Below are 18,125 nucleotides of genomic sequence, written 5' to 3' on the forward strand. Positions count from 1 at the left end.
TTCCTCTTTGTAAATAGAAGGAAAATACTATTTGCTCTGAGTTGGAGTATTTTTCAATTACTTGAGGGGACGTGGGTTTCGTAGAAACAAAAAAGTTTTTGGAGGTATATTATTTGAAAAACTGGTCCTTTTTCCTCTGACAGGGGCAGGAAGAGAGAGAGGGTTGAAAAATGGAAAGCATTTTCTCTTACTTTTCCTCCTGAGGTAGGAGAGCAGTAGGAGAAAAGACAGAGAATATGGCTTTGTTATTTATTTTCTGTAATTTGGGGGATGGTATTTTTTTAAATGAAAGATTCCTGTCTCTCTGAAATACTTTTGCAGTGCAAACTGAGAGTTTTTATTGTTGGGCTGGAAGAGCCCTGTACACATTATTAGTGAACGGCATGAAAAAATCATAGAATCATAGAATCACCAGGTTGGAAGAGACCCACCGGATCATCGAGTCCAACCATTCCTATCAAACACTAAACCATGACCCTCAGCACCTCGTCCACCCGTCCCTTAAACCCCTCCAGGGAAGGTGACTCAACCCCCTCCCTGGGCAGCCTGTTCCAGTGCCCAATGACCCTTTCTGTGAAAAAGTTTTTCCTGATGTCCAGCCTGAACCTCCCCGGGTGGAGCTTGAGGCCATTCCCTCTTGTCCTGTCCCCTGTCCCTTGGGAGAAGAGCCCAGCTCCCTCCTCTCCACAACCTCCTTTCAGGTAGTTGTAGAGAGCAATGAGGTCTCCCCTCAGCCTCCTCTTCTCCAGCCTAAACAGTCCCAGCTCTCTTTTCCTGTGGTTTTCTTTTTTTCCCCGTTTTTCCCCGCTATTCCTTCCTTTCCCCCGTTCCCCTCTCACAGCTCCCGCCTCCCCTGGCCCCGCCCCCTCCCCCGCGCGCTCCCGCCCCGGCCCCGCCTCCCCTGGCCCCGCCCCGTCCGGGCGCGCGCGGGGCCGCGCACGGGGCGGCGCGGGCGCCATGTTGGAGCGGTGCTGAGCCGCGGTCGCTGTGTGTGCGCGGCCGCCCGAGCCCGTGTCCTGCGCGGGGCTGGGGGGGGGGAGCAGCGCGGAGCCGGCGCCCAGGCGGACCATGGATGTCGAGCGGCTGCAGGAGGCTCTGAAAGGTGGTGGCGGGGAGGCGCCCCCGCAGCTCGGCCCCTACCGTGGCGGGAGGGCGGCGGGACCGGGTTGTGGGGAGGGACGGGGGTCCCGGGAGCGGGGGGGGGGAGGCCCTGGCCCCTGGTGAGCCCAAGCCTTGCCCTGAGCGATGGCGCAGAGGGGAGGCCCGGCTCCCCCTCGCCCAGTGCCACTTATTACCCACCCCCCGCCTGCCACTTCGCTCTTCCTTCCTTCCCCCCCAGCCTCTTGCCTGCCCCTTCTCCTCCCTTACTTGTCCATTGAGCCTCTTGCCTGCCCCTTCTCTCTCCCCCTTCCCTCCCCCCTAGCTCCCTGCCTGGCCCTTCTCTTCTCCTTCCTTGCCGCTCGAGTCCCCTGCCTGCCCCTTCTCTGTCTCTTCCTTCCTCCCCCTAGCCCCCTGCCTGCACCTTCTCTCCCCTTCTTTCTCCCCCAGCCCCCTGCCTGCCGCTTCTCTCCCTTTTCCTCTCCCCCCCGAGCCCTTGCCTGCTCTTCTCCCCCTTCCTTACCCCCAGTTGTCCCCTCACTCCTCTCTGCCTACTAGCCTCACAGAGTGCAGGCTGAGGAAACCAGCCTCTCTGCTGTAGCTGCTTCAAAAAAAGTTGCAAATCAACTTTGCTTACCTGGATGCTTGCAATTTCTCCACAGTAAAAATATGAAGTGTTGTGCAGGGCTGGGAAGCTGGTGGAGCTCTTGGGAACAACTAAAACATTGTGAAAGTGTGAAGGTGTTTTTGTGGGAGCTGTGTTGATCATTAAGGCAACAAAACTGCTAGTTATTACGAATTTTTATTTTGTCCTGTCTTCTTTTACCATTCTTCTTGTGTCGTTCTCATACCGACAGATTTTGAGAAGAGAGGAAAGAAGGAAGTGTGTCCAATCCTGGATCAATTTCTTTGTCATGTTGCTAAGACCGGAGAGACAATGTAAGTGTGACTTTTTTGGTGATCTTCAGTTGTGGCTGATAACATTTCTGCCTTTTAAGTCAATGAGATGCTACCTGGATTCTCATTTTGTCTGTAGCTTTGTGTCTGTGAGCTAAATAAGCTTACCTTAGCTCCCATTTTATTTTGAATGGATTAGTTTTGCTTGCTGGCAGTTAGTTTTATTTAATGGGCAGGCTTCTTGTATAGGCCTTGCTCAAGGGTATCTGTCAGGTCTTACTGATGCTGCCCAGTGTAGCAGACGTGTTGCTCTTTCTATCTTACATGTGGCATTCGGCTTGTTTAGATGGAAAGTTCAGCTCACTGTTGTGGTGTCTGTTGTAAATGTGTCGTACGCAGTATCTGGCAGCATTAGGCGCATAAAGATGTGAGCGGCTTAGTTTCTTTCTGGGGCTTGTACAACATGCTGGGTGGTGGTTGTGTCTAAATGCTTTGGACGAGGAGGGGAGTGCCAGTAGGCGCTTTGCGCAGAGCAGGCGCTGGGAACTAACCGGTTGCTCTGAATCTCTGAGGGGTCTCGTTTTTCAGCTCATGCAGGAGTTTCTCTTTTCCCGGACTTTCTCTGGCGGATTTCCGCCCCGAGAGGTGATGCAAAGGCAGGAGCCGCGCTTGGGCTCGGAGATCAGCAGCGCGGGGTGACTTCCTTGGTGGATCACTATTTGGCAGGAAGGGGAAACGCTTCCCTGGGTGCATTGCTGTGGAGTTGCTCACTTTCTGGCTCCCAGGCTGGCTTCTTGTTTTTGAGGCCTAGTGCCAGACTACAGGCTTCAGCAAGAGATCCCGTGCGTTTACCAGTGTTCTGTTAGCAACCAGTGATTGCAGGGGCTTTGTTTGGGTTTCTAGAATCCCTCTTACAAGTAAGAGGTTTATAGGTGTTGGTTGTTGTTTTTGTTTTTTTTTTTCATGCTTTGGGTTTCCTTTTTTTTCATGTTATCTTGCTAGTAGTTCTTGAATTAATTCTTTTGGAAGAAAAGTAAGTTCTGAAATGTACTTTGCCCTTTGAATAGATGGCTTTGGATCAGCAGAAATATACAGCTGCAATGTTTAATATTTTGGTGTAGTACTCATTGTAGTGTGGGCTCACCATGATGTGTTTCGTCAGTAAAAAAAGTTTAAAATATTTTTCTAGTTTAGAAAAATTTCTTTAGGCTGTTTTTATTGTTTTTGACACTATTGTGTGTATTCAAAGTAATTTTAGAAAGTGATAGGGGCAAGTTCTTGGGAAAATTCTTCCCTGCGTGAGACTTGTAAATAAACTGGTTTTCTTTGTGTTTGGGAAATCTATGTTTTTTTGTTATTATATGATTATTACAAACTATTAATTGAACCTGAACTGTGAAGTATCCTCTAGCCTTCACGCAGACCCTTGCCTTCTGTGTTCCTAGGGTTTTCTTTTGGTTTTTTTAGGTCTGTAGCTTTTGTCAGTATTCTTGAACCTTTCAGTTATGTTGTTTTTTAAAAGGTATGGGGTATGAACTGATATCAGCAGTATGTTGTATAATATGAAGACAAGACTTGGAAATGTTGTTCCATAACATTTAATTTGCTTCCCATTATCTACTGTAGTCTGTTTTTCTTCATCAGATATGCTTATATTTTCACTCATGTGTTATGCATTGAAATATTGGGAAATGAGTAAAAATTTAAAATCTTGCATAAAGATTGGTAATGTGCATTACAAGAACTTAATGTATTTTAAGCTGGTGCAACTTGACCGCTGTAAAAGTGTTGCGGATTATATGAACCTACCAAATACATCTTAATTCAAAATAAACTAAAGATTATCTACTTCCTGTAATGCAGAAGTAGCTTTTCATAGAAATATAACACAGTAATAGATTACCTTGGAATGAGTAGATGAAATCTAAAATAGTAGTTTGTAATGGTATTTATTTTAAGATGTTCAGAGCTCTGTTTGGAAAAAAATTAAAAGGGCTGTTTAAGTCAGGGGTAATTACACAAATGGTTTGTAGGCTTATTTATTGAAAAACAATGGATCTTATTCAGTCACAGCCTGTTCCTAATGTAACAAACGGAAAGTACCCATGTAAATGAGGACTGAGGTAATTTTTGCTTTGAGTTAGTGTTGTTTCTAGGAGAGTTATATAGTGTTTGTGGGGGTTCTCACAGTTTTTTAACTTACTCTGATGAATGTTGATTTTTAGGTCATTTACTGCAGTCTGCATCCTGGGTAAATGTAGTGTGTTCTCACCCCATCCCCTTCCTCTTCTGGACATAGTTGCAGCAGATCTTGTAAACAATTAGTAAGCTTAGTTTGCAAGTGTGTTAATCAAGTAAATTAAAAGGGCTTTTAAGCTTCTCATCAAAGCATGATTGTGGCATACATAGCTGGTTTAACAGATTGAAAGCATGGGCTCACGTAAGGTTTTTGGGTGCTTCCCTGCACCCCTTGTGTTTCAATATGCTTATTCATCTGAGTGAGTTATAAACAGGTAGTTGCAGGTTTAGGTTAGGCTGTAATTTTACTAGTATTTCTCTTGGCAGAAGTCTTGGTTAATGCAGCCCTTGTGTTGCTGCTTCACTTGTGCTTGTTCAACTGTTTATGTGGCTGCATGGCAACGTAGAGCAGGAAACTGCTTGCAGTTGTAAGTAAGTTTCTTTTTGGTGGTACTGTTTTTAAGGATATTCATTCAGTTCATTGATCCAGCTTGTTCTGTCAGTGTTAACCAGTATGTCAAACCTCAGCACAGCTGAAGAGGTGGTGTAGGGGAGGAACAAAGGGTGAGAGTTGTGTAAGCCAGCACTGTGATAAGGCTCTTCAAAGTGTCTTTATTGTAATTACAAGTCTTTTTCATTTACAAGGAAGGCCTGGAATAAAAATGTTGCTAAATTTGGTTATGTTATTAGCATAATTCTGTTAGTACCTTGCTGTGAAAGCCTGATCATGTGGTCACGTGTCTTAACTTAATCTATTTGAAGTTTAAACTATCTTCTTGTGCAAAGTTAACCATTCACTTAATTATTTGCAAGATTATGGCCTGCATTTACAAAAGTGCAGTCTCAACTTCCTTTATTACAGGTGAACAGAAGGTAAAGTTTAGTTGCTTGGCTACTTTGAAATATTTTTGTTGCTTAACGATTGCTATGGTAAGACTTAGCCTTAGGTGAAATAAAAAGTTTGTTTTTTTAATCTTTTGTTAAAACTGAGGAGTGATGTCATCCTTAATTGACTTGACTTTTTATGAAAATGCTAACATGGAATTTTCTTGGAGACACCAAGCATAGCCAAGGAAGATGATTGTAACCTCGTTTTTGCTGGCCTTCTGCTCATGTTGCCCACCCTGCTCTTTTGCCTGTGTGACCCCAAACTGGACGTGGTGTTGCAGTTATGAGATGGTAAGCGCCAGGTAGAGGGGTGTAGTCGCTCTCTGCTATTGCAGATATAACAGCGTGCAGGCGGCCTTTGTCACACAAGGCCACACTGACAGATGTTCAGCTTCCTGTCTGCCACCACAGGTATTGGCCCCCTGTGTTGACTCTGAGCAACATCATTTCTCGCCAGTTGCTGTTGGACTTTGGACCCCACAGCCACTACGGCATAGGCCCGATGGTCCCCTGTGTCTGTAGATGTCCAGCTTAGCTGTGGAGATGCTGTGGGAGACCGTACTGTGTGTCTTGCGAAACCTGAGTTTCACCGCTTCTTCTGATCCTCCCTTGTGGACAGTCAGGTAGATCAGGCACTGTTTGCAGTCGATAAATTATATAACTGCAAGTGTGAGTTACATAACCATACGTTTTACCATTATCTTTGATAAAACTATTTTTGACCTTTTGATATTGTTTTATGTACCCTACGTAGTAGTGAATGTTTTTCTTACTATATTTTTGGAACTTTTTGGGGGTCTTTTGAGTTTTTTATTATTACAGCAGTGAAATAGTTTGTCAGCTGTAGAAAAGGTGTGAGTGGAGATATGGTAGCAGTGAACATGTATGCGAATAAGTTCTGGTTCTTAGCTTTGGTATTTTAATGACTTATTCTGTATAGTAATTTCCTTTCTTGCATTACAAATATGTTTTTCTAGCCATGTGTCCTCTAGCTTATTTCATATGCTTCAGTTTAGGCCCACTTTTTTCTATAAAGTTCGTTCTCTGGTTTTATTCATTTACATGAAAGCTATTTAACAAAGCTTTCAGTTTTATTACTTTACATGTGTATGCTCGTTTGAAAATTTTCTTCTGATTTGGAGGCAAATCATTATCTGGGAATCTTTAGTACTCTTTGGGTAATGTAATTCCTCGTGATTTCTTTTTAAAACAAAACGATTCTCAAGTTCCTGCCACAGTAAATGGGATGACATTTTCTGAAAGAAGCCTGTGTGTCTTTGTTGGTGTAGGCCTCTTCCATTTCCCTGTTCTCAGTGCAGCAAGAGATGTGAGTAAACTTCCTTGCGCTGTTTCCTACTATTATTCCTCAGTAACTCTATTCCACTAAGTGACTGGAAATATTCCACACTAATTCCCATTCCACTCATGCCTCCAAAGGACAGAAATCTCAGTTGAAAAGCCTGCTGATTTAATCTTTGTCAAAGATAGCTTAGCTTCATGGCTTTTTTTACCTGTGTTAAAAAAAAAAACGTATCAAATGTACAGTTGTACTTCAGAGGAATCAGTTGTGATGTAAACAAAATCACATGCCCCTCTAGGAAATGCACACTATTGTAGTGTTCTATTTTAAATCCTGCTGCTTCATATCTGTTGGGAGTGCGGTTTTCAGTATAAAGGTCAAACTTTAACTACCATTATAAAGTGTGCACAATGAACTGATCCAAATAAACATTAGTCTCTCTGTAGAATATTTATGTAAGGAAAGACAAAAGGCAGACTGCATAGGAATGCTAACTTTCCAGTGTAATCGGACTATTTTAGCTGTGAACGTAACTGTATGCGCACACAGATGTTAATTTGTAAGTACGTCTGTCTTCCCTGTTGGTGTAAACAGTCTGTTCTTACAAGCACGCTCCCTGCTATTGTTTTTGCAGACAGTTCACTGTTACTTTGCGCAGGAAATCACCCCACCATTTATTCTGTAGGAGTGAATACACTTGCATGTGCCTCTGATTATCAGTATCCCTCTGTTGTCATCCTTCTGCTCTCTAAGCTCAGTTCTCCTGTGTTGCTAAATGACATTTGTACTCATCCTCAGAGTTTCTGTCAGTTCTTACCTTTACCTCTTGGTAATGTTTCCTCACAGCTGTAGTGGCTGCCTCAGTATTACTTGTTTTTTTTCCAGTATGCCTCGAGTCTCCTGTTCCATGGTGGTCTTGCCCATTACAATTTTATTTGAAGTACTTTCCCAGACACTTGGATATTGTTCCACTCCATATTAGATTTTACAGTAAGGCGGATGTTTTTTGGCTTTGTAATTGATGAGCTTGGCTCCCTCCTCCTGTCTACTGATTTTGGGAAGGTTTTTGCTTGTTGGCACATGTTGGAGGGGAAGGAACGAGGCAGTGATGCATGTATAAGTGTGGTGGATAATCGGGTGCAAAGCAGTCTGATTGTCTTGGGAGGTGGTGGATTATCCAGTTTGTGGATAAACCGGATGGGTGCTGCTTTTCCACAAAGCTGGTATGTATCTGTCTTGGTTTCAGAAATACTAGTACTTGAAGGCAGTTCCAAAATTTTCATGATGGCTACACCTGATGAGGCTTTGCTCAGAAGTGGTAAAGGCAGTGAGGTGATGCAGAAACACCCAACGCCTTTGTATGGGATCACTGAGGTGGGGGATGCCTTGTCAACCCAAGCTTAGTGTGTGTCACCTGACCTGTCTAGTGGAGAAGCCAGTTGGGGTGGCTTTTGTTTCTGGTTTTGGAGGGAATTTGTAATAGTAGTGCAATTTACATGATCCTAGTAGAACTGCTTTCAGACCTGAGTGATTTTATGGGACAGTGCATGAACTGGCAAGCACAGAAGTACAGTGCAAAGTAAATTCAGATCCAGAAGTAGTTCTACAGGGTGTGTATTCCTTTATCTGATTTCCCAGCTTTATTGCTCAGTATAATAAAGATTTGATAGTATTACCTCAGTGTGGGCTACTGCTCTTCTGAGGTGACCTGTGGATCTCTATGCACTGGTCATGTAGCAGCGATAGCTGCGCTTACCAGAGGAGTTAAAACATGTGTTCCATTTGCTGATTCTGTGCAAACTTGTGGTGTCTGCAAGAGCTTCAGTGTCTTAGTGAACGCTAATCTGTTCAGTGAAATTTTATCTGGAGAGGAAATAAATAAAAGCTAAGAATAATCCACAGAATTGTTAGAGTTGAAATAAATACGGTTTTCTAAATTTCAACAAAACTTCCAATCATGTTAAAGGCAGATCTGGTCTGTGTCAGTGGTTTTTGGGGAGGTATTTTGACACAGATAACACTGTCTGTTTAGCTAGTGCTGTTCAAATGCAGCTACTGTTATCTTTGATAGAGCAAATGAATACAAATGTTCTTAGGGCTTTGCGGTTACAACTTGTGAGAGAAGTCAGATAACCTTTTCCGCTCCCAAACTTCTTTGCTAGTCACTTAAGTGATAATGCTTAGAGTTCTAAGGTTGATATGAATATTCTTTACTTGAAGTTTAAAGATGAAGTGACCAAAATCATGAAATGATGTGCCTTTGAAATAATTATTCCTAGTATAGTTTGTAGTAATAACTGGATCAATGTATTACATTAGGTATTGCAGAAACGTGTAGTCATCTAGTCTGTGTTGAAGACGTATTCTGCAGAAATGAGGCAGATGTGGGCTGAGAAAACAGTTGCTGCACACAGTAATTGCTGAGAGTTCCTGAACAATTCTTTATGGCTTTTATAATTGTTATGCAGCAAATATTATTTAGAAGATCAACCATCAGATTAAAAAGTACACAACTCAAATGATTTTAAGATAATCAGAGATAACAAAGAGCGCTAACTAACTTTTTTTTTTACAGAAGTAAACTCTAGTAATAACACAGAATGTTGGTAAATAAATATTCAGAACTAGAGAAATAAAATCTTTTGGGGTAAAGAAAGTGTCCTGTAAAATATGTGACAGCTAGAAGATAGTGGGTCTGCAGTAGCTGGTGTGCCCTTTATAGACAAGTCATTATCTGGGGTCATCATGGTACTTGTAATAAAACCAGATGTAGAAGAAATGTTATTTGAATATGTGCATAAAAGAAATTATTTGAAGAATAAGAAATCAGAGGAAGGTAAGAATTTACATATTAGTACATAGTGCAGAAGGACAGTAAGTGGGATAGTTCAGTGAATACACCAGTTTATTCTTATCAGCTAAAGAGAACTTCAAGTGAATTTTCAAGTGGAAGAGGGAAATTTAATGAAAATATAATCTACTTTCACATTTTTTGTTATAGATAAACCACTGCAGGTGGTTTGTGGAAGTTTTGAAAAAACTTTTGGTTATTTTGTGTGTATTTAATTTAGTTCTTGAATGAAGAATCTGTTGTAATCTTGTACTTTTTTGTTCTATGGTCAGTTTTTGCCTTTAAAATAAAAGTACTTGAGTTCGTTTGTTTTCAGATAACTATATTAAGAAATTACATTAAATTACAATTTAGAAAATTACAAGAAATTACAATAAAGTACATTAAGAAATGTACTTTATTGAAAAATTAAGTCTAGTTCAGATTCTTTCTGTTCTGCGGACAGCTGTGTTCTGTTGGAGCCAGATGAATATTTATCAGGAGAGATCAGAATTAGTCCCTTGATGATTACAGATACTACATTTACATCTTCATCAGCTGTCTGTTTCCATAAGTAAGTCTTAATCTTTGTTGTTCCTGGCAATAGCAGTAGTAATTTGCAAGTAGTAAAGAGGTGAACACTCGTACTACCGAAGTAAATGTAGTTCTAATGTATTCCAGTTTCCGTAGTTCTGGAATGAGCTCATCATGCTCATAAGGAGAGCAAAAGCTTAATTTAGACTGACAACAATCAGCAAGTGAAAATGGAAAAACACCGTCTGTGCTTGTGGGAAATACCAGTTTTTCCTCTTTTGAGCTCTTTAATTTATTTTTAATTAAAGTGAAAGGTAACATGAGGTGAAATCCTACTGAAGATAAAATGTGAGAGGTTTTAATTTTACATGAGTTATCAGGTGAGAGTGAACAGGACGCTCCCTGAGGAAGAGTGCTTGCCAGTGTGTTTTCCTAACAGGAGGATGCAGTTTATGGAAAAGCCCTGTGCTCCTGAAATACACTGTGCTGATTCACTTAAAATTTAACATTTATTACACATTTAGAAACACTGATAAAGAATCTAATGCTTGCTTATGGTTTTGATTAGTTGTTAGGTTGAAGGGTTTGTCTGCTTGCCAGAAGCATTTAAGAAATGGGGGATTTTACTGTGTCAATCTACTGTTGTTGTTGGGAATTTCCCATGTTAAACTGTACTGCGTGGACAGTGAAAATAGCAACAGTGTGCAAAATGCTGACACTGAAATTGATTGCGTCAAAATAGTGAGTATTAAAATAAAGCATGATAAGTAAAAAAGTAAGTTCAAAATTCAAAGAATGTTTTTAAAGCAACAGTGAAATTAAGTGAGGTATGTTCTTTTATCTGGTACATGAGGGCAGCTGCTTACAGGACTGGCTCTGCTCTCCACTAGTCACATCACACATCTTGTTCTTCCTTATCTGGCACATAAAATTTGTGGTTAGATTAGCAATCTGCTTCACCTCCCTCATGTGGGATTGCAGGAATGTGTGGGAGCAGCAGAGCAGACTTGCCTCTTTCGGCACATACTAGGTACAAGGTTAAGTACTTGGTGAGACAGCACCCTCCTCCTGGGCACTGTGATGAAATCCCTACTGAGCTGCAGCAGAGCTGGTCTCCCTTGTAGTGGGAGATCAGCATTGCCAGCTTTCTATCCTAGAATTTTTCAGAGGTATTTTCTGAAACAATTGAAAGCCTTTTCTCCACCATTGAGCACTCCTTGTTAAGAAGCAGTTTTTATTATTTATATAATACATAACAAAATAGTAATTCCTGTACAAAAACTTTTTTGGCTATGTGTGTGAAAATGCTGGAAGTTGTGTTTTACAGACATTACAGAACAAGATTTTTAGCTTGTGCACACCCTTCTATTTAATTGTGTGCTTCCAGCTATCCTTGTTTATACCAAATCAATAGATCTGAAATTACAGTGTGCTAAGTAAGGTAAATAGAACAACAACAAAATAATGGAGTGAGTAGGCTCTGTCTGCTGTCTTCCCATCCCAAAGAACAGAGATAATGGAGGAAGTAGATGAGTAAGAGGAAGAGCAGCCTGAGTCTTTTCCCGCAGAGGACTACAGTCTATCAGTTCCTCTGCACAGCTTGAGCTACTCCTGACTGCTGGAGTGGGCCTCTTAAATGGTTGCTCCGTGTGCTGCTGCCAGGGAGCGGGGCAGTCAGTCCTGGGCAGGCTCCCAGCACCGATGCTCAGGTGCTGCCCTTTCCACAGCCTGTGGGATGGGAATCACCCTAGTGCTTCTTATGCCTGGGGATAAATTCTGTGCTCTTTGGTGGCAGAGATGGGCATTTGGTTTTAGAAGTGGTGTATGCCACATAGTTCACAACATTCCTGTTTGGATACATCTTGCAACAAGGCTGTGGGAGAACAGACTGAGAAGTTTGCCACCTTGTACAGGGGGTTGAATTGGATACATGATTGCTGGAAGTTCCTTGTTTTCTGTACCTTTTGACCTTTCAAATAGTTTTGGAGATCCCATCGATAGACCACAGTAGAAAAGGAATTAACTTGCTTTGAATGGAACTTCAATTTTTGCTTCTGACAGCCTAGGGAAATTACTGTGTTTTAGAACATATCTTTTGTGAGCTCTAGAGCAAGGCACAAAAGAGTTGGCAAGTTATTTCACCTAAGAACACCTGTTTCCTACTAGCAAGTCTCTGTGGGAGTGTAATCTGAGTCAACAATAATTGGGGAGGAGGAGGGAAGTTGTTATGAGTTGAGTGAATCCCTCTAAGAGTGTCCTTGGATTCTTTCCTCCTGTGTGCTGGGGACTTTGCCTTAAAATCAACTTAGCTGAGCATGAAGCGTTTGCATTCTAAATATACTGTTTTGTACTTTCTTGGTTTTCTGCTTTTAGAGTAGCAGATGGTGGAGAAGGAAGAGCTCCTTTCTTTTATTAATTTCTGATGTTCCTTTTATGGCCTGTTCAGTGAACAGAATCAATAGAAGATCTACTTTGTTTTCCTTTTCATTTTATGTGCTTTGTGGTGTTATAGTGTCTCTCAAAAACAGATGGCATCCTCTTAAAATTTAAACTAAGTAATTTCACAATGAACTTAAACACTGCAAAATCTGAAGACAGATATCCGACTAGGACTTCTGGGACTCTTAATGTTTTAAGTACATAGCTAGGTCTCTGGAAGCTTAACATTCTTTCAATATAATGTTTTTCTTAATTAAACTTGTAATCTGTGAGGCAGTTCCAGAAAGATTTACGAAATAATTGCAGTGCCTTGGTTTCAGAGGTAGCTGTATTTCAGGCACTCTGAATAATTTTTCCTGTTCTTCTGTTAATCCTAGGTAATGTCCTGGCTTACCTTCCACAAGTCTTATTGAAGTCAGAAACTTAAAATCCTTTAGAGTTTGCCTGAAGTGCATAAGCTATATGTACTACCTTGGTGTTATGTCTGATGTTTTAATACAGTTGGTAAAAAAAGGAGGTAGATAACTTACCCAGGTTATCTTCTGCACTTGTGGAGACTTGTAGTCTGATGTATACTTTGTCCCCAAGTCATGTAGTAAAGTTTGAGATCAGGGTGTTGTAACAAAGCCTTCCAGCGTAGTACTGAGTATGTGAGAAAGAACTGTATCACTATCAACATGGATAATTTTTCTTAAAAACAGTAGGGGAGGCACTGTGTTTGTATGAAGGAGAGGTAGGGATATTGCAGTTACAGCTTTGTCTCCTATCTTGTTGTCATTCTCTGAAAGTTTAAGTTTTTCTGTGATTCTCCAGACTGTGAGTGAGACTTTCTTCTCCATTTCTGGTTCTTAAGTTGCCTTTTACTGTTGCTTGGTTTTCAGTGTTTGTCATATCTTGCTCCAGCAACTTTGTTAAATGTTTCTGGCTTTCTGCTCTGTTGAAATTTCAAGTCTCTTGAAGTGAATCAAATAAAGAAACTTGTCCAACAGTCAGAACAAAATGTCAGTTAATTTTCTGATGTACAAAAGCCACCTTGATAGTGCAGGCTTAGATAGAGGGGTTTCCTCTCACTATAGATAGATTAATTTTCTCACTATAGATAGTTAATTTTCTGATGTACAAAAGCCACCTTGATAGTGCAGGCTTAGATAGAGGGGTTTCCTCTCACTATAACAGCGCTGTAAGGGGAAAGCTGCTTTCTCAGTTTCATCGATGCAAACATTTTGAGTAAGCTGGAGATAAGGAAATGGGAGGAAGTTTTTTGCACTCAGGAAGTGATAGGATTAGGTTATTTCCATATAAAATGCAACTTTGTTTTTCATATGCATGTTTGGAAAGGTGAGTTCTGTGCAAATCATGTCAGAATAGAAGCAACTTCATGCTGGTAATTCTTTTAAATCAGCAGCAGATTACTTGAACTGTTTTCTGTCTAAGGTGATCTCCATCCGTTGTGGAAGAGTGCTGTTTATCAAGCATAATTGGTGTATTTCTAAGCTTGGTTAATGTTACTCTGCAAACTTTAGTTGATCGGTAATAATGAATTACTTCCAAAAGAAAATTGTCCAGTTCAAGTACAGGTGTGAAAGAGTTTGCTTTCATTAGAGAGCAAAGTTGTTTAGCATACTGTTATTCCTTGTTTCTGCCTTGGTAATTCTAGGTTCTGTCCCTTGTCTAAATTAATCTGTTTTAATTCTTCCTTCATGATGCAGTGGAGATACTTTTGCTGCCTCATCAACTTTCAGTGCATAAGTATGTTATAGTATTATTGCTGACTGTAGAGTTTCCTTGTATTCCTTTGTGTTTTTCTTCATAGAGGTTAAGTTTCTTGGCTTCATTTAGTAATTCTGACCCCTTCCTGGGATTTTGTGTGTGGGTTTTTTATTTTTAACTTTTATTTATCAGTGTTTTTCTTTTCCCTGTAGCCTGTTATTTTATTTAATCTCAGCTTGCTGATTTCATGACTTAGATATCTTACCTCACCTTGGTTTGAGTTGGAAGCGACCATAAAGATATATAGCAATACCTTTATTTAGCCTTTTCTCATGCTGCCTCTCTATAAAAGATTCTGAAAGCTTGCTTACATTTCTCATTTTATTGGCTGTTACGAAACAGGAAAGCAGAGAGCACCATTCTGTAATGCACAACTGAGACTCTCCAAATACTGAAGTCTCCTCCCTCCACGTTTCTATGTTATGTTTCTAGTTTTTACTTAAATTGCAAGGTCATGGACTGCATTCTGGTATGATATTACATTGTTAAATGTCTTTTCATAACTTAAAGCTCAGTTATTAGCGTATATTAAATCTAGGACATAGTATCATGTATTTAAGTAATGTGCAAACGCTGAACTGTTGGACTTGGTGTTAGTGTCTGTGCTTTCATGTGTCACTTGACTACTAAAGTTAGTGCTTCTTAAAAAATATGGAATTGAGTTAAACTGCTAGCATTTGCATTGGTCCTGGGAAAATTTGAGATGTATATATCTGGTATGATATATTCATCTGTACAAGCCACAGTTTTGAAGTGTGCTGTGGTGAATTCTTTTCAGCCATTCTTTACTGCCTTGAGTGACTTTTTCCTTGCTTGGTGCTTTTTTATAAAATCAGTTTCTTCCTCTGATTTTCTTTGTTGGAGTGAAAATCTGACAGGAAGTTAATGCAAGGCAAGGGTGGTGTGGGAGCTGTTGGGAGGGAAGCAGGGAACTCTTCATTTAAGAAAAAATGCCAGTTTATGATGACTTGGAGTATCTGCAAAACTACAGTCTTGTTAGCCCAGGGGAACTGTCTTTGTGCAGGTATGTTTACACCGGATGACCCAGATACTGTAGCGAAAGATACTTTAGATGTATTAATACATAAAATGTACACAACTTCAAAGTTGTCATTCTCTAGAATGGAAGTACACTGAACCAAAACATTTTAGGATCAACTGATTTTTCTCAGTGTTGTTTCTGAAGATACTTTTACAAATCGTATTGTGTTTGCAGGAATCTTTGGCTATAAGAGAGCTCCCGTTGCTTGTACTAATTCACAAGTTAGTGTTGTGGACAGGAAAAGCGTGGTTTAGAAGACATAAGTGCATTTAAGAAAAGGCTGATTACATATGATGCTGAGTGGGATGAGGAAGTATTTATAAACATGCCTGCTCGAAAGAAAGCATGAATAGTATTTTCTCTGTGAAATTTCTTCAGTTTGGTTTCTTTACAGAGTTTGAAGTTTTTCAGTTATTTTCCAGTGGGGCTTGTACATAAAGCTGTGTGGAAGTGTGTTCTGCTTCCATCTTCATTTAACTACAGAAGATGATGTCTCCCATTTTTGTAACAGCAGCAAAACAGAGGTCTTGCATCCTAATGGTAGAGTTGTTCTCAGGGAGCTTGTGATACATGTGGAAGGTTTTTCTTTTCTTGAAAACAGATGTTTGCCACTTGTTTCTCTTCTTCTTATTGTCTGACCAGTATTTCAATGTCAGCTGATAACATTTCTAGAGGTGTAGATACTGATTGTTTGATATTTAGGAAGAAATGCCATTTTTAATCTTAATTTTGTTGTATTGGCTTATCAGTTCTGCCTGTTTTTCATGAACAAAATTTTCTCTATGGGTGAGATGCCAGTGACTTTCAAGAGTTCAGCTGATAGCAATTTCTACATGTCATTGTTATAAACTGGTAAAACAGGAAAAGTAGCTTTCCTCTTTAGACACCCAAATCTTGAGCACTTCCACTGATGTAAGTGGGAATTGACCTCTTACTTTCCCTGCAGAAATGATTTTTGTTGTTTTTGACAGAAGTGAGTTCATAATTTTGACAATTTCTTTCTCAGGTGCACAGCCAGATACTTTACAGTTTTGTAGATTGATTTGAGTGTAATCTTTTTCACACAGTTTAAAAATAGTGTTTAAACTTTGCAGTGTGTTGCCACAAGGGTAGAAAGTTTTTCTTTAACAAATATACACAATTAAGATGGTTTAAAGTGAGGTGGTTCTTATATAAAAACCTTTATTAATCCACATTGTGTATTGTGGTTTTTTTCTGAGGGCTTGTCAGAGTTGACTTAAACTGTAGGCGTGGTACAGAGCTGTCTAGGAGACTGACTGTCCCTGTCTGATAATGTGGGGGCAGGTGCTGCTGTTGCTGATGAAGGCCTTTAGCTTTGAGGGAAAAGGGAGTAACTTCCATTCTGGGTGAAAGCCAAAGAAGCAGAAACGTGCTTTCCAGAGCTGCTCCCCCCTTGCTTTTGAAGGATTTTCTTTCTCCTGCAGGTATAGTGTGTAGTTCTGCCCCCTTCCTAGTGGCCTGGCAGACATAATTAAGGGAAGAAGAGGGAAGGAGGGACTGCAGCTGACTGAGTTGGCAGTAAAGGCAGGAAGGAGGTGACTGAAGGCTGGTGTGCAGGAGGGGATTCTTCATCCTAGTATGATGATAGAAGAGTTTGGCCTAAAAGAAACAGGTGACCTGCATTGTAGCTTCCAGAAACTTTCCTCCTTCTTCCTGCCTTTTGGGAATCTGCTGTTTCCACTGCAGGACTAAATTTTGCCTACAGGGTTGAAGAGTCTGAAGCTGACTCAGTCTTTCATGGTGCAAATATTTCCTGTTGAGCGGCTGGAGTTCCCGTGTAACTATATTGCTACTGGAATAAAACTGTACATGAGGTACCACTGCGTATATTAAAAGTGCTTCAAGACCATCATCTAAATGGGAGCATATTTTAAGGTCTAAATTACGATGCTGAGGTCAGGAGATCATGCTCTAGAAGCATGAGACACACCTCTGACTTTGAAGCAGTTGTTTGTGGTATGAACTCAGTTGTATTTATGATTGCAATGTGAATATACCACTTGCTTTTAACCAGTTGGCTCATACTGGTCGTAGTGCATCCACAGCAGCAGAGAATTCATTAATGTTGAAAAAACACGGTTGAGAAACTTAAGTTAAATGTCTAAACAGTAAGTGTGTCTTGAGCTCCGGCCACTGTGGTTACACCACTTCTAGCAACAGCTTGTTTCGTTGATTTGAAGCTAGTGTTGCTATATATGGGTTAGCTGCTTGTGACTGCAGGGTAAGTTTATCCTTAAACTCTACTGCTTCTGTTTGTAAGCTGGACTGTGTCACCTGCTTGGCAGTTATTTATCAAGTGCTTTGAAATACATGATGAAAGATGCTTTCTATGTCAGCATTGCAGTGTTCAAATTGCAGCGTATTGCAGATGCAGTTTCTTAGCCTGTTTTATAATAAAAGAAATACTAATTAAAATACTTGAGTTTAAAAGAATTGTCAGTTGCTAGATTTCCTAGGAGTAAAATCTTACATTCTTTTCCTGCAGCCTCAACATTGTAAAGGGGAGCTGGTGGGTACCATACCTCTTTCAGGCAGTAGATTGCGGTTTTAAACCTTGTTGGTTTACTTCAGCAACACCACACTGATGGGTTAATAGTGAATGAAAAGATGTGTTACTATTTAGCAAGATATAAATAACAATGAAAATACAGAACAGCTCCAGTTTGAAGTGTGAAAAAAAATAAAATTAAATGGGCTTGTCAGAGAACTCTGGCATGAGGTTGTTCAGTGGATCTCTTCTGTCTGTTTTGTGATGCGCTTATGTATTAAGTATGTGGTTAGTTATGAAAGCTTTGGTCTTGTGGTAGCACTGCAGAGTTGGATAGCATTTTAATTTAACACTTGTGGTAGTAATGCCTAATATTGTACATTGGAAACATGAATGCATTCTGCTTTGGCTGTATAATGCTAATTGGACCGATAATCCAATGAGAATTAATGATGCTTTTTAATTTATCCATGCCATTCCCTTTTGGTACCTTGTTACTTCTTTCTTTATATATTTGTTTCTGGCTTTATTATTATTATTATTTTTATTATTATTATTCACTAAGTCCTGCATTCTCCTC

At 40.3% G+C, this 18,125-nt stretch overlaps 1 protein-coding gene across 1 annotated transcript in view; it reads left to right on the forward strand.

Annotated features, from left to right (window-relative positions):
• Window positions 1-954: 954 nt before the first annotated feature.
• The window catches only part of PPP4R2 (protein phosphatase 4 regulatory subunit 2), a 28,600-nt gene continuing 11,429 nt past the window's right edge, over window positions 955-18,125 (forward strand). The window contains exons 1-2 of the mRNA XM_069866015.1: window positions 955-1,102; window positions 1,956-2,037. Of these exons, the coding sequence (XP_069722116.1) occupies window positions 1,069-1,102; window positions 1,956-2,037 (116 nt within the window). The 5' untranslated portion in view covers window positions 955-1,068. The remainder of the gene's footprint in view (window positions 1,103-1,955; window positions 2,038-18,125) is intronic.

Source organism: Phaenicophaeus curvirostris, chromosome 11 (genome assembly GCF_032191515.1).
Source record: "Phaenicophaeus curvirostris isolate KB17595 chromosome 11, BPBGC_Pcur_1.0, whole genome shotgun sequence".
NCBI classification, from domain to species: Eukaryota; Metazoa; Chordata; class Aves; order Cuculiformes; family Cuculidae; genus Phaenicophaeus; species Phaenicophaeus curvirostris.